Source organism: Erpetoichthys calabaricus, chromosome 10 (assembly GCF_900747795.2).
Source record: "Erpetoichthys calabaricus chromosome 10, fErpCal1.3, whole genome shotgun sequence".
In the NCBI taxonomy this organism is placed as follows: Eukaryota; Metazoa; Chordata; class Cladistia; order Polypteriformes; family Polypteridae; genus Erpetoichthys; species Erpetoichthys calabaricus.
This window is the reverse complement of record NC_041403.2, coordinates 166,542,366-166,556,923: the sequence shown is the minus strand read 5'-3', so window position 1 is coordinate 166,556,923 and position 14,558 is coordinate 166,542,366. Positions and strand designations below refer to the sequence as shown.

General features: G+C 40.9%; 1 protein-coding gene across 5 annotated transcripts in view; it reads right to left on the bottom strand.

Moving 5' to 3' along the window:
* Window positions 1-2,243: 2,243 nt before the first annotated feature.
* Window positions 2,244-14,558, bottom strand: part of LOC114659767 (voltage-dependent R-type calcium channel subunit alpha-1E) — a 207,554-nt gene continuing 195,239 nt past the window's right edge. For all 5 annotated transcript variants that reach the window (XM_051933031.1, XM_051933034.1, XM_051933032.1 and 2 more), the window contains one exon: window positions 2,244-13,349. In XM_051933031.1, the coding sequence (XP_051788991.1) occupies window positions 12,828-13,349 (522 nt within the window). In that variant the 3' untranslated portion in view covers window positions 2,244-12,827. The remainder of the gene's footprint in view (window positions 13,350-14,558) is intronic.

The following is a 14,558-nucleotide window of genomic DNA, read 5'->3' as shown; positions in this document are numbered from 1 at the left end:
CCTGTTAACGCTAGCAAGATTTTAATAGCACAAACTTTGCCGCAAGTCGGGGCTGTTTTTATGGCAAAAATGAAATCGGTCTATAGTTCAATGATAAAAATTCCAAAGTTAACGCTTTAATTTTGGATATAAGGCTTCAATGCATCCGGTTATGCAGAAATTTAAGTGGAAAATGTTTTTCAAAAGAATAAAGAAAAAATATTTGGAAATGGCCAATCCAATAACATGAGATTGGTGTTACATAACTGTCACTTTAACCCTGCCCGTGAGTAATCTCTATCGAGTCACATCCATTTTGTGTTCCATTTCCCAAATTCTTTTCTAATGTAGGGATTGCTGCAGACTGTGTACCATGTGAATCCCTGCTCTTCTTCTTCTCCTATAGATACTGTTCTTTCTCAGAGATTTTATTAGATTTTCTAACCTATATTAAGTGGTGTATTTGAACAGACTTGTCCTTTCTGAGTGTAACGGTGTGATAGGGCCATCATTTCTTAAGAGGATTACTCTTTGGTTTGGAATAATTAGAGACCTTTATCAGAAATTATCTTATGTTCTAAAATTGTGGAAATATGATAGGTAAGGGGCTTTCTTTTGTATGTAGTTGATTAATAATTTTCAGTTGGATTTGGAGACAATTGCACTGACCAGAAAGCAGGAGACAGAACTGGAGGTAGCAGAGTTAAAGATGCTAAGATTTGCATTGGGTGTGACGAGGATGGACAGAATTAGAATGAGTACATTAGAGGGTCAGCTCAAGTTGGATGGTTGGGAGACAAAGTCAGAGAGGCAAGATTGCGTTGGTTTGGACATGTGCAGAGGAGAGATGCTGGGTGTATTGAGAGAAGGATGCTAAGGATAGAGCTGTCTGGGAAGAGGAGAAGAGGAAGGCCTAAGAGGAGGTTTATGGAGGTGGTGAGAGAGGACATGCAGGTGATGGGTGTGACAGAACAAGATGTAGAGGACAGGAAGAGATGGAAAAAGATGATCTGCTGTGGCAACCTCTAACGGGAGCAGCCGAAAGAAGAAGAAGGTGGATTTTCGGCATATATTAGCATAGCAATAGTCCTTCTTAAGGAGATAGATGGTCTCCTATTCAATGCAGATCCTGGAGAATGCTCAGCTTTGAGCCTGAATGCTCCTTCATCACCATTATCTTACTGAGTTGTAAGGCAGCTGTCCACTTTGGTACACGACAGATCTGGTTTTACAATATTTAGGCTTCCAGTGATTGAAGACCAGAGGGCTGCATTGGATCCCCCTTGACGTTTTGAGCACAATCATGGGGGGGAAGGAGGGGGAGGGTCCCTCCTACATCTGGCCCTGGTACACCAATGAAATGACACTCTTCATATCTGATCAAAAGAAACTTGTCACCCTCTTTTGTTGATTTCACACTCTGTGCTGCAAAGATTACTTAATGAAGTTCCACAGAGATTACTTCCTGGATAGGCTTTTATTCTTAATTTACAGTTTAACTATCTAGAACCATACGATTTTGTTCCATTTCTGACCTGAAATTTCTCAGCTTTGTTCCTCTTTCATTCGTCAAGACTTTAACAAGACAGCCATGTCTGAATGATATTTAAAGCACTTGATCAATTTAGCTTTAACCACATATCTTTATGATGTGGGAGGAAGCAGAAGTAGTTGGAGAGCATCCATGTGGGAAAGGAGCCAACATAAAGATTGTTTGCAAACAATGAGTAGTGGGAATTTGAATGCAGGATCTCAGAGTTCAAAGACAGCACAACAAATTAAAACACTTTCCAGTGTGAGAGACTGAAGAACAGCACTCTCGAGACGGTCTGACTGAAATGGAGCTGATGTGCGGTCCTGCATAACACAAGATTCTTAACCACAGTTGCAGTGCATACAGAAGAAAGCAGACGGGTTGCGACCCCCCTTGTAGCATAGCCTTCATTTTTATTAGAGAACTGTAAAACAATTCTTCACAAAACAAAGTCTGAAATATTTTTCAAAGATTTAGACAGGCATCTATATCGAAATATACACAGTGCAATAAATGAACCATCATTAAAAACAAAGAAGCTTGTTTTGTCCCAAGGAGCTGGAGTGCTGCAGAATCCTTTCTTTGTCAATCTTATTGTTTTTGGATGGAGTAACTGCGGTGATTTTTAGCCTGATAATTAAAGAACATTTGATGCAAGGCGAGCACGTAAACATTGAATGACAAAAGTAAATTTAACACTGCACCAAAGGGTGTGTGTATGTTTTTGTTGGGACATTTTTACATTATGTTCGTCACTTATGTATTTACCTCCCAATTGCAAATTTTACATGAATCCACTGGCCTGCAGGTTCAGTTTTTCTCAAAGGGTTCGTGTTGAACCTTGAGGGTGGCCCTGCGATGAAGGTGGATAACCAATAGGCAGCAAATCGTCAGTGAGGCAAGGGTTCTGCACACAGCTCCGAGAAGTCTGATTTAGTGTTATTAGTACAAGCAATGCAACCCCATTGTTCCCATAGCAACACTCGTTAACGACAAAAGTTGCATATGCTCTCAATACAATTTTACAGTACAAGAAATTTATATTCTTTTATTTTTTTTACATGAAAAATACAAAGAGTGTGGCTTTAGCACCTGCTGTTCTCAATGGGCACCATGTCACATCTGAGAGGCAAGTCTCCATTCATTATTGATGACTCTTTGGATGGTGAGGACTTAAATTACATCTAATTGGACTGCACTCTTAGGCAACAGGAGCGATAGATTGAACCTTCTAGTAGAGACCTACTTAAATTTGATTTGGGAACCAGAACAGGTATGTGAATAGTCAGGTGGCCTTGCATTTTGCCCATTAACAATTCTCTAGTTCTGGCTGCTAGTCCAGTGTGACAGAAGCTTTGTTAGTCGCTCAAGATCTCACTCATTTAGTGAGCCGGACACTTCCCAAACAGACCACTACATCTTCAGCACTGCAGCACAATTATTCCCCAAATGGTTGACAAATGCACAATGACAGGCGGCATATGGTTTTAAAAGGCACTATTTGTATAAAGTTTTCATCATTATGCAACACGTGATATTTGTTGCAGTGCTGTTCCTACGCATATCTGTATTTCTATTTGAAACACTGGCGACATCATGTCGTTGGAGAAAACTACTGTCAATGCGGTCATCGTATTGAATATTTGACAAGTGTTCTACATGTAATCATTTACCTTGTTTAATCTAATTTAGCCGAGTTTCAAAATGAAGGCTAACAAAGGGGAACATTAATATAATGGGGAGAAAGTTGAAGATTAACAAACAGATACTCGATACAATAGATTAGCAGCCCTACAAGGCATGTGATTTCGGTCAGTAGCACATATTTTACTCATTCAAGAGCTGTTTTTATGCCAAAAATTAAATTGGTCTGTTTTGCTGTTTTATTTTGTGGGGAAATGGACGTGAAAGTATCACGTCAAAGAATAGAAATGAAACCGAAACTCACCTCCCAGAAATGAAAGGAGATTTGTGTACTTTTTTTTTTTTTTTTTTTTTAAACACATCCTGTTCTAATGTCAACATCTTACAGCCACAAATACTAAATCACAAGATCTTACAGACATCACTCCCTCAAAGACAAACTTGCTGTTCCAATTAATAAATGGCCTTTTCTACTAATGTCACCAACCACAATACTTCCAATACTGAATCGGACTCCGCAGTGCTCACTGCGGGTTAAATGTTCAATTCCACCCAAACTTCATTTGACGTCGGGTATCAATATGATATTCAAGGCCTACAGTAATGCTCACATTTTATAGAAAGGAATATAGTTTGAAGTGGCAGGTTAGATTTTTGAATACAGAATTTAATATAAATATTTGAACCGTAGGCACCATTTCACCGTCATATGCAACTGTAAAATTCCCTTTGGTTTGGACGTCGGATTTGAAGCAGTTTTACTCGGCTGTTCACAACTCTTAGCCCATGTTGTTTTTCTCATATGCCTCAATCTGCCAGACATATTCAAACAGTACAGTTCGTTGAATAGAATGGGTGAAGGTAAAATGCAGTTTTGAAGTGAAAGGAAAGTTTGAAACCAAACGTTGTTTGACGCGAGTTACTACATAATATTGAACAGTTTCCAATTGGTTGTATTCTGTCCAGCAAATACAAAAGTTAACTTTCCGATTAGCCATTTCAGTCACAATTTTGGTTATGTCATTTAATACTGCTAACATTTCTTTATGGGCAGAATTGCTGTCCAGATTTCACCACAATACCACATTCAGCTGAGACATTTTGGTGACCTCTGACACAGTTTTGCCCTTATCCTGGTATCCATCATTTCTTAGTCAGGTCATGCTGGTCATCCACTGAGCACAAAACCTAAAACCAAACTTCTAGATCTCCATAATTTCTTACAAACAAATTTACGACAGAACTGTGGTTTTGTACAATATCTTGCGTTTTTAAATTGCTTGTATTTTGCTGAAATTTCATGTGTACGCTTACAGATTAGTCGATAAGTGAAGATATCTCTTATCACATAAAAGAGATCATCATTTATAGCCAAATTATTAACACTTTAATAATGCAAGATGGTATATATTTATGTATGTTCAATTTGGGAAAATTTGTGCTGCCACATTCAGCTTTCTCAGTAACTGAAAAATCCACTCTCAGTTTGTTGCTTCTTATCAGTAATATTTTCATCTTCTCCAAAGGTGACTCGACTTTTGTCAAAATTTAAACCTCTAAAACAGTTTTTAATGTTATGTATATTTCAAAGCACAAAGGACCATATACCAGGTCATATGCAAAAAAACCCTTCCCAGAATGAAATGGTGCTTGGTCAAACAATAGTTCTACAAGTAACCATACAACCCAGTAAAGAACCAAATAATACCGTTACAGAACCATTATATTGTTAGAATGTATTTGAGAATTGGCCTATGACTGCCTGGTTTTACTAGGAGCATTTTCCTGCATGGTTAGGCTTGGCTAAAATAATATTCATGGAAGCTTGTCCAGATATCCTGTTTTAATTTTTTTCCAGAAACTTCCAGCATTGAATTTGCTATTCATGATCAAAAGCTAAATCAGAAGAAGTGTTGTATGGGCGACCTGGTACTCTGTTCAATGGCTGTTTAGTGTATGGAGCTTGTTATGGATCTAAACAAATAAAGGTTCTTTCTGGAACCGTCATGTGGATGGGTCTTTTGGGAACCCTATAGCATCACTCTGAGGGTACCAAGCAGGACATGGCCGATCAAGAAAACCTGAACATAGCCTCTGGTGTTGTATGTAGTGAGACTCTTTTTAAAATTAGGAGTGCCTTGGTGTTTCCCAAATCTCTTATCATCTACTCATGGCTATTTGTGGAATCGGTTACAGATTTAAATAAAACAATCCTTCTGGAACCTTCATATGGATGGGTCTTTTGGGGACCAGAAATTGTTCCCTTACGGCATCACTCTGAAGGAACCCTCTGGCACCTTGATTTTTAAGTATGTAAATTGTGCCAAAAAATTAAAAATTCTTCATTGCTCCAACGAAATCTATTTTTGGTTCCAGGGATTTAAGTGTTCTTGTACACGTATGGAGAAAATATCTACCACAACCAGCTTATTATGATCACCAGTGAAACGCTAAGATGTTCTTAGCAAGGAAGCAAAATTAAAATACTGTGTGTACCCCAAAATGTATAAAGTGCACTGGAATTGGATCTGGAATGTTAAATATACTTCAGCCCTGCCTTTTCCTCCCTCCTTTATCCTCCCTATTTACAAGAATCATGGCTTATACACTTACAGCCCTGAAACACAAAGGTAGATGTTTGTAAATGGCTTTATACACATTGACATAAGGGAAGTGGATTTGCAGCTGGACTTCATAACAATCCAAGGCTCTGACAGTTAAGATGTGCACTACTGAGAACCAAATCTAGACTGGCAGAGAACATTCATATACATCATTTGAGGACACCTTGACCTCTCAATGGATTAACTTAAGAGGGAGAGAAAAATGACAAAGGTAGACCTTAAACCGCTTCCTTAAAGGCTGGGACCAGAGAGCAAAGGAGCCTTTTCTGATCTTGAGTGAAAATTGAGACTCTAAAGCAGGAAGAGACTTAAACGTGGACTTTGCGTTGTCCACTTTCATGAACATATTTCCCCAACACAGAAGGCATAGTTTCTGCTCAAGGACCTTTGAAAAAATAAAGTGTGTAAAGATGTAAGGCTTCATCTCTAAGTTGCAAAGGAGATGGTTAATAGCTGTAACCTTGACCCATACGAGAAGATACCAGTCTTTAATATGAAGGTGAAAGAATGCAAACAAATCTAAGAAGGTGATGAAGCTGACTTCTGAAGTAACACTGGAGGTACTGACCATTTGAGGGCCCAACCTAAATTAGCCGGACTACTCCACAGTCTCAGCACTTCTAGGTAAAGCTGACCTGTGTCAGGCACGTGCACTTGGGAAGCAGCTTAAGGTTCTGTGGTGATGGACGTTACCCACTGAACCAGGGCTCGGTGCTGTGTTCTGATGCCTTCTCTCTTCCTCCCTCTGCAAAATGGTAGATTGACGGCCATTCCACCACTGACACCACTCCTATTGTCTGCCCTCTCTGCCTGGAATCCAGATAAGTTCAGCCATTTTCTGTCAGTTCTTTGTTGGACTCTGGTGTTCGAAAAGACCAATTTATTTCAATCTTCTTTATGTTATATGATGTCATGGACGTGCCCCAAACCCTTTCCTGTGTCGATTCTCTACTTTTACAGCTGCCAGTCTTAATCTCACACTTGATAACTATCAATAGATGGCTGAAGCATACATGCGCAAGATGTTACTAGCAGCAGCAAGCAATATCTTTGCAGAATATTGCAAAGATTATTGATAAATAATGCAATAATTTTTTTTTTTTTTTTGGCGGGAGAAGAATAAGCTTCTATTGTTTGTACTTTTTTCCTCTTCATACCAGTGCAGCATCCGTGAATGAAATATTTGTGCTTTGAAGTTTTAGGCCTGAAATGTGTTGTGTTTGACTGACACACACTTGTGTAAGTAAAAGGCCAACTTCAGTTCAGAATGACAAGCAGACAGCATATTTCTGTTTTCAGATTAACCTTTCGGCCTATCTGAATGCAAAATGCTCTGATTTTGAAACAATAAAAAAAGGGATTTTGGCCAGTGGCTTCAGCAAAGAACTAAACTCAAGATCATTCTGAGAGAAGGCCTAGTTCTGAGTGACCTGGGGAATCTGAAAACTTCTAAGTGTGTTTGAAATGGAAAAAAAAAATGGTGAAATCTAATCACTGAAATATAATAGGAAGGTTAGAAAGATAATGAACATTAGAACATTAGAACGCTCTAGACGAGAACAGGCCCAACAAAGCTCACCAGTCCTATCCACTTATTTCTTCCAAAAAAACATCAAGTCGAGTTTTGAAAGTCCCTAAGGTCTTACTGTCTACCACACTACTTGGTCGCTTATTCCAAGTGTCTATCGTTCTTTGTGTAAAGATTGTGGTCATTAAGTTGTTATCGACTTTATGAAGGCTCAAGAGCTCACACCTGCTGGCTTTTTAAATTTTTGCCTATGTCTTCCTGTTGCAGATGGAAGTTCACGCAGATATTATCTAATTTGTTAGTGCTCTGTCTGGGCCAAAGCACCCATGCAGAAGAAGCAGCCATTTGACCAGGGTGGCATGATCAAGGGCAGTGGCAAATCGAAAAAAGCAGCAAAATGCTTGGAGTGATCTACCACCCCTGCCATCTTCCCTGAAACAAGGGTGTGAAGTGACAATTAAAAAAAAATATAAAGGTCAACTTTAATGGCAAAGTGCTGAGAGGGGACAGGGCACATTTTTTTGAGGACATAATTCCATTTTGACCAAGTAGCATGTGACTTGTCTGAGGTGACAATTCTTCCTGAGCTGCCACTGGTGATGATCTTTTAATTGTATGTTTTAAAATGTTCTTCTTTTCACTGCACACTTGTCCTTATAACTTATTGGTTTTTGAAGAATCCTAATCTACTTTATGTTACTTATTGGGAAAAGGATTCTTATTTTAGTTATAAAAACTCAAAAAGACTCTATAAGGAACAGATCAAATGGATTTGGGAAGAACTTACTAACACTTTTCTAAAATAAACAAGCTTGGCGTCTGTTAATCTTTTCAACATCTCAATACATGTGAGCGACTACTGTCTTTTTTTTTTTTTGGGCCCTCTGTTCATATACGGGCCTAAGCAAGGGAGGGTTGTTGAGATTAATTTGCTATGAAACATATAGTGCCCTCCATAATGTTTGCTCCTCTGCTTCACAGTTTAAAATTACAAATTCAGATTTGATCAAAGTGCACATTACAGACTTTCATTTAAGCGGGATATGCATACATTTCGGTTGTAACAGTTTATATATATATATTGTGAAAGACCAGCCTCGACACAGACAGACACAGACTCCAAGTCTCCCTAAACACGCACCGGTTATTTTCCTTTGCCCACACAGCACAAACACAGTGCACAAGTCACCACACTAAACTCAGTCCTTTTCCTTCCTTCAGCCGCCTCCACTCCTCTCTTGCAAGCTCCGTCTACTGCCACCTGACTCCAGCTCCTCGAGTGGAGTGAGGCGGCCTCTTTTATCCCTGCCCCGGATGTGCTTCAGGTGCTCTGTGAAGGTCTTCAGGCAGCACGTCCTAGTGTGGCGGAAGTGCTGCCCTTGCACCCGGAAGCACTCAGGGCGTACATGGTTCCTGATTCGGCAGCACTTCCTGGTGTGGCGGAAGTGCTGTTGTCTTTGGCTCAGGGACCATCCAGGGGCTCCCTGGCGGTGGCCACGGACCCCCACATAATGGCCCTGATGGAAACCAGGGAGGCTGCCCTCTTACACCCAGGGAAAGATAATGCCCCTCTCCCGGTCTATCCATGTTCCAGGCATGGTCCCTGGTTGTCTGCCACAATATTATTTATATATATATCCTTGCCAAACCCCCACCATATTTCAGGGCACCATAATGTTTGGGACATTTGGTGTCCCTGGTGCTTGTGATTCTTTAGGGGGGGGTTCATGATTTCCAAAGATACCTCAGCTTGCTTTGAAGTTTGTAGTTGCCATTGTTCAACATGAGGACACAAGCTGTGCCAGTGAAATTCAAGGAAGCCATTATAAGGCTGAGAAGCAAGACTAAAACCATTCAAGACATTGGCAAAACCTTAGAGTGACCAAAATCAACTGTCTGGAATATCATGAAGAATAAAGAACGCTCTGGTGAGCTCAGTAATCGCAAATAATAATAATAATTCTTTGCATTTATACAGCGCTTTTCTCACTACTCAAAGCGCTCAGCAATTGCAGGTTAAGGGCCTTGCTTAAGGGCCCAACAGAGCAGAGTCTCTTTCGGCATTTACGGGATTCGAACCGGCAACCTTCTGATTGCCAGTGCAGATCCCCAGCTTCAGCAAAGGGACTGGTAGGCCAAGGAAGATCTCCACTGCTGATGACAGAAGAAACCTCACTATGGTCAAGAAAAAGCCCCAAATGCCTGTCTAAAAGATCAGAAACAGTCTTCAGGAAGCAGACGTGGACGTGTCAGAGATGACTAACCGCAGAAGACGGTATGAACAGAAACAAAGAGGCTACAATGCAAGATACAAACCACTAGTTAGCCACAGAAACAGGCTGGCCGGAATTACAGTTAGCAAAAAAGGACTTATAAGAGCCTGCAGAGATCTGGAAAAAGGTCTTGTGGACAGAGTAGACAAAGATGAACCTGCATCAGAGTGATGGTAAGAGCAAAGTGTGGAGACAACAAGGAGCTGCCCGAGATCCAAAGCAGACCACCTCCTCTGTTAAACATGGTGGTGGTGGAGGTGTCATGGTATTGGCATGTATAGCTGCCACAGGTACTGTGACACTTCTCTTCGTTGGTGATGGAACTGCTGACTGTAGTGACACAATGAATTCTGAGCTGTGTAGAAAAACATACATGACAAAGTTGTAAATATGAGGGCTTTAATAGACGTGGCATTGCTTTGTCCATCCATCCATCCATTATCCAACCCGCTGAATCCAAACACAGGGTCACGGGGGTCTGCTGGAGCCAATCCCAGCCAACACAGGGTACAAGGCAGGAACCAATCCTGGGCAGGGTGCCAACCCACCGCAGGACACACACAAACACCAAGCACACACTAGGGCCAATTTAGAATTGCCAATCCACCTAACCTGCATGTCTTTGGACTGTGGGAGGAAACCCACGCAGACACGGGGAGAACATGCAAACTCCACGCAGGGAGGACCCGGGAAGTGAACCACAGGTCTCCGTACTGTGAGGCAGCAGCGCTACCCACTGCACCACCGTGCCGCCCGCATTGCTTTGTTCTAAACATTATTGAAATTGGAGGACCATACAGAAAAAGTGTGGCGACTGAAATGTATCCAAATCCTCTTCAATGAACCTCTACAATGTGCACTTTAATCATGTCTGAATGGTTTGATTTGTAATTTTAAGTTGTGACATGGAGGAAAAAAAGGAAAAAATGTGTCTTTGTCGTAAACGGTATGGAGGGCACTGTAGCATCTCCTGGGCGTGCCACCATAGTGAGGTGGGCCAAACCACGTAGAGATAAATAGCCACTTTGCTGATGTTTTATGTTACTAAGAACAAATGAAGCATTTGTTAATGTCTTGTTACGTAACAGTATGCAACTGATAGATACATTATAGGCAGTGACTAAAGTAAAGTTTTACCTTCTTTATCAAATTATATTTTAGCATTTCTTGCCCATATTGGCCTTCCAGCTAACAGTTTCTTTTAACAGGAAGTTTTTCCAGTTGACTTAATTTTTACCTGTAGAAGGCTTTGATAATAACAGAATATTTTGGCTTCTTTTATAGATTTATGGGTCTGTCCCAAACCCAAGACTGAGGCATCCTGCTTTTAGGAATTCCAAACTCCTGTCTTCATTTCTTATCATTGCGCATCTAAAACACAAACTACACAGAAACAATATTTGACAGAAAAGATTCGCCCAACTTCAAAAAAACAAAACAAAAGAAATGTACAAATTCTATTTTCTGACATACATTTTGGTCAGTGTATAATCACATTTTTAGAAGATCTGTCTGAAAAAAGTCAAGTTTAAGCCTTATCCTGTGTACTTGATCATTTTTGGTGTCATTTTTATTCACGTTGTGTTAGCCCTGTACAAGTAGGATGATAGTTTTGATCTCTGCTGACCTTATTGGTGGTCAAGTTCTGCCCGACACAGTAGCTTGTGCCAGTACAGCAACTATGGGTGCACACAATGAAGCAATAACTAAACTTCATGCTGAAGACATGGGGATGCTATGTAGGAATGTCATCACCCTGTGAAGCTGAAAGACCGAAAAAGAAAAAGAGAGAGAAACTTGTAGATAATGCAGACTTGGCTAATGACCCATCATTTCTTATTGCGTCCATGTTGCATCGGACCTTTCCCTAGTGGTTTAGAGGTACAAACGATGTGTTACTCATGTTTGGCCCCTGAACAGTGTGATTGAAATGGAGTGATAAGCATTTTTGAGCCCCAAATTGAAATCCTCTCTTAGAAGCCAAACAAAATACTAGTTTATGTAATATAAAAAATGGCTTGGCCTTTAACTCGAAAATGTTATTCAAAGCCATGATTTACGGTGTACTTGTGGGGCTGAACAACTCCCCGTGCTTGTTTTATCCATACTTTTCTGTCGTAAGCTTACAGGTAGGCTGTCTCTAACAGCATTTGGTAAACACTTCGTGAACCCCAAAAATGTCCATGAGGACAACAACTGAGCGTTCCAGCCTTCGGGGTGGTCTGTGTAAACAATCCTACCTTGAATCACGGCAGGCTCGAAGAGACAAAATGAATTTTTGGCAGTATCAGTTGATTCGGTTCTCAAACATTTGATCAATGAGCACGTCGTCACCTAAAATGATAGCACTTTAAAGAAACATTTTTGCCATGTTGGGTTGTGCACTTTTTGTGTAAAAGGCATTTTAGGCAGCAACATTTTTACACCTCTTAGGTCAACATTGTCTGCTTTTGGGGAAGGCTGTGGCACATATGATGAGTTACTGTGACATACCAACTGAAACTCTACCTGGGAAGAATATTCTTAACTGATAGGTGAGCCTATCAAGGGTGGACCAAGGAGAACACAAGATTCCGACAGAGGTTTGCCCACCTCCCATGTGCCCAAATCTTATCGAACCCCACTAAAATACTCTTGCGCAGCCTGAGTCATCACAACGATTGAACATCTAGGTGCGTCAGACTAGTTTTGGTGTTACATACATCACGTTTCATCTACCGTGACATCGTCAGCGTGGCTCGTTTGGACTGTTTTGCAAATCCCACTTTCACGAATGGACATTATTAGTGTGCAACAGTCTTTAGGCAGGTCGGTACTGAGGATATCTCATTTCCCACCTTCACCACATTGCATGCATCCCCCACCCCACTTTTATTTTCTTATATTAATATTCTTTTTTGCGTAATACATGGAATGCTTATTTTTCTTCATAATCCAGCTGGTACTTCTTGTACCTTTGATTTGTCTGAAGTAGACACAATAATTTTGGCCTTCGTTTAATAAGTAAGAAATATAATCATAAAGCATTCATCTACATGCAGTTCTTTACCTTTTCCCTCTTATTTTATATTTCATAGTGGTGTATCGCTTTTAGAGTTCCAGTTCCCGGACTCCACAACTCTCAGAAATGTTTACACTCCCGATGCAGGACTTCAAAAATGTTGTAGGGCGTTAGGACTGCAGCTGTTTTTCCTCTTTTCAACAACAAAATCCTTCTTGTTTTGGTCATCCAAATCAAAGACTCCTTAGCAGCGGTCATCCTCATCCGTATCAGCAAAAAGCTCACAGCCGGCCACGGAGCTGGATTGGGCCAGGCGGTTTCGGAAATGCCCGTTAGGGACTTGCCAACTGTGTCTGAGAGGAGGAGCAGAGCTGATGGTGTTTGAACGTCCAAAACTTGATGCCACTGCAGCCTCAAAGGTCAGGGTCTCCTCTGTTCCAGCTGAGTCCGGGCTGTTGTAGTCCTCGTGAAGAGGCAGGTAAGGCTCTGAGATGTAGCGATGAGGGGTAGAGCGATGGCTGGAACTTTGCCCTGACAGGGCGGTCTCATTCCACGACTGGTCACCTGACTCTGCTGTATCTTCTGAATCTCTGGTCCTTGGGGTGTTTCCATTTGCTGGAGGAGAGGTGTTTGTGGAGCGGCGCACAAGTGGTGAATACGAGATGTGGGGCCGTGGTTTAGAGGGGGTCTGTGGCAGCTGCCGTCGTCCACGCAGTGGAGTGCTGCTTTCCGAAGTTGAATGGACTGGGCTGTCTGAACTGTTGCCCTACAAAGAGAAATTACAACACACAATGTAAGCATATGGAGTCTGCAAATGAATACTCTGATCTGCATCTGTGGAGTCCATTTGAGTGTTTTCTATCTTATCACTGATGCTTTGGGTGGAGCCATTAGGATTGTGTGTTAGGTTAGGGTTACATTTCCTAATTCACGTCGAAGGGGAATATCAGTCATTTGGGCCTTTGGGCTCATTAAACTCTAACACTTACCAGGACATCTGCACACATTTTAATATGTTGAATCTCTCTTAAGAAATTAGATTTTTATGAGGTTGCCTGAGAATCACACCAGTCATTAATAGTTAGTCAAAATGTAACCAACCCTGGGTGGAAAACCAAATAAAAATGGTGAAAATTAGCAGCAGAGGAGACATCTCTCTATTATAATAAAAAAATTCTGAGATGAGACTTTTTAGCCTGGGAACGAGACGTGACTTTCTCAGAGAGACACTTTCAGGTCCCACGAGATGAGCCTTTGTGCTAAGAGGTTTAACCACGCCGTGGCTGGAAATAAAAGACAAAGAGTAGATGAATGTCGTAAAGAATTCAAAATCATTGGCACGATACACATGCAGAGCAAGTTAGAGATAATGGAAGTACTAAAATTCGAAAGTCTGAAAAAAATGATAGTAAAGATCGCATTAGCGCAATTAAACGGAAATTATTACTCAGTGAAATAACGGAACAGCGAAAAGAGGTTGAATATATTGTTCGGATTTAAACTTTAAGTTGGAGACTTGTAGATCATCTAATCATTGTTGCCATCAGGGAAAACTAGTGTTTCTTCCCAATGAAGAGGCATATCCACGAGATTTGTAAGAGATATGTGACAAAGTCCTAAATATGACAGCTTTAACAGACCTGCCATTGCTTTGTCCTAAACATGATGGCTCCCTGAAACAGCGGGGTCAGTGTAGAAAAAGTGCTGTGTGACCAGAATGTCTGCAAATCCCCTTCAATGAAAGTCTGTAATGTGCACTTTAATCCCGCCGGAATTGTTTGATTTATAATTTTAAACTATGGAGCAGAGGGAGAAATCAAGGAAAAAAGATGTGTCTTTGTCCAAAACATTATGGGGGGGGGGGGGGGGGGGCACTGTATTTAATCTGCAATGTCTCAGTAATCTGGACTCCAAGTTGCTGTAACTCGCATGTATTCTGTAAGACATGAGGAGTATGTGTCAAAATCCTTCTTTC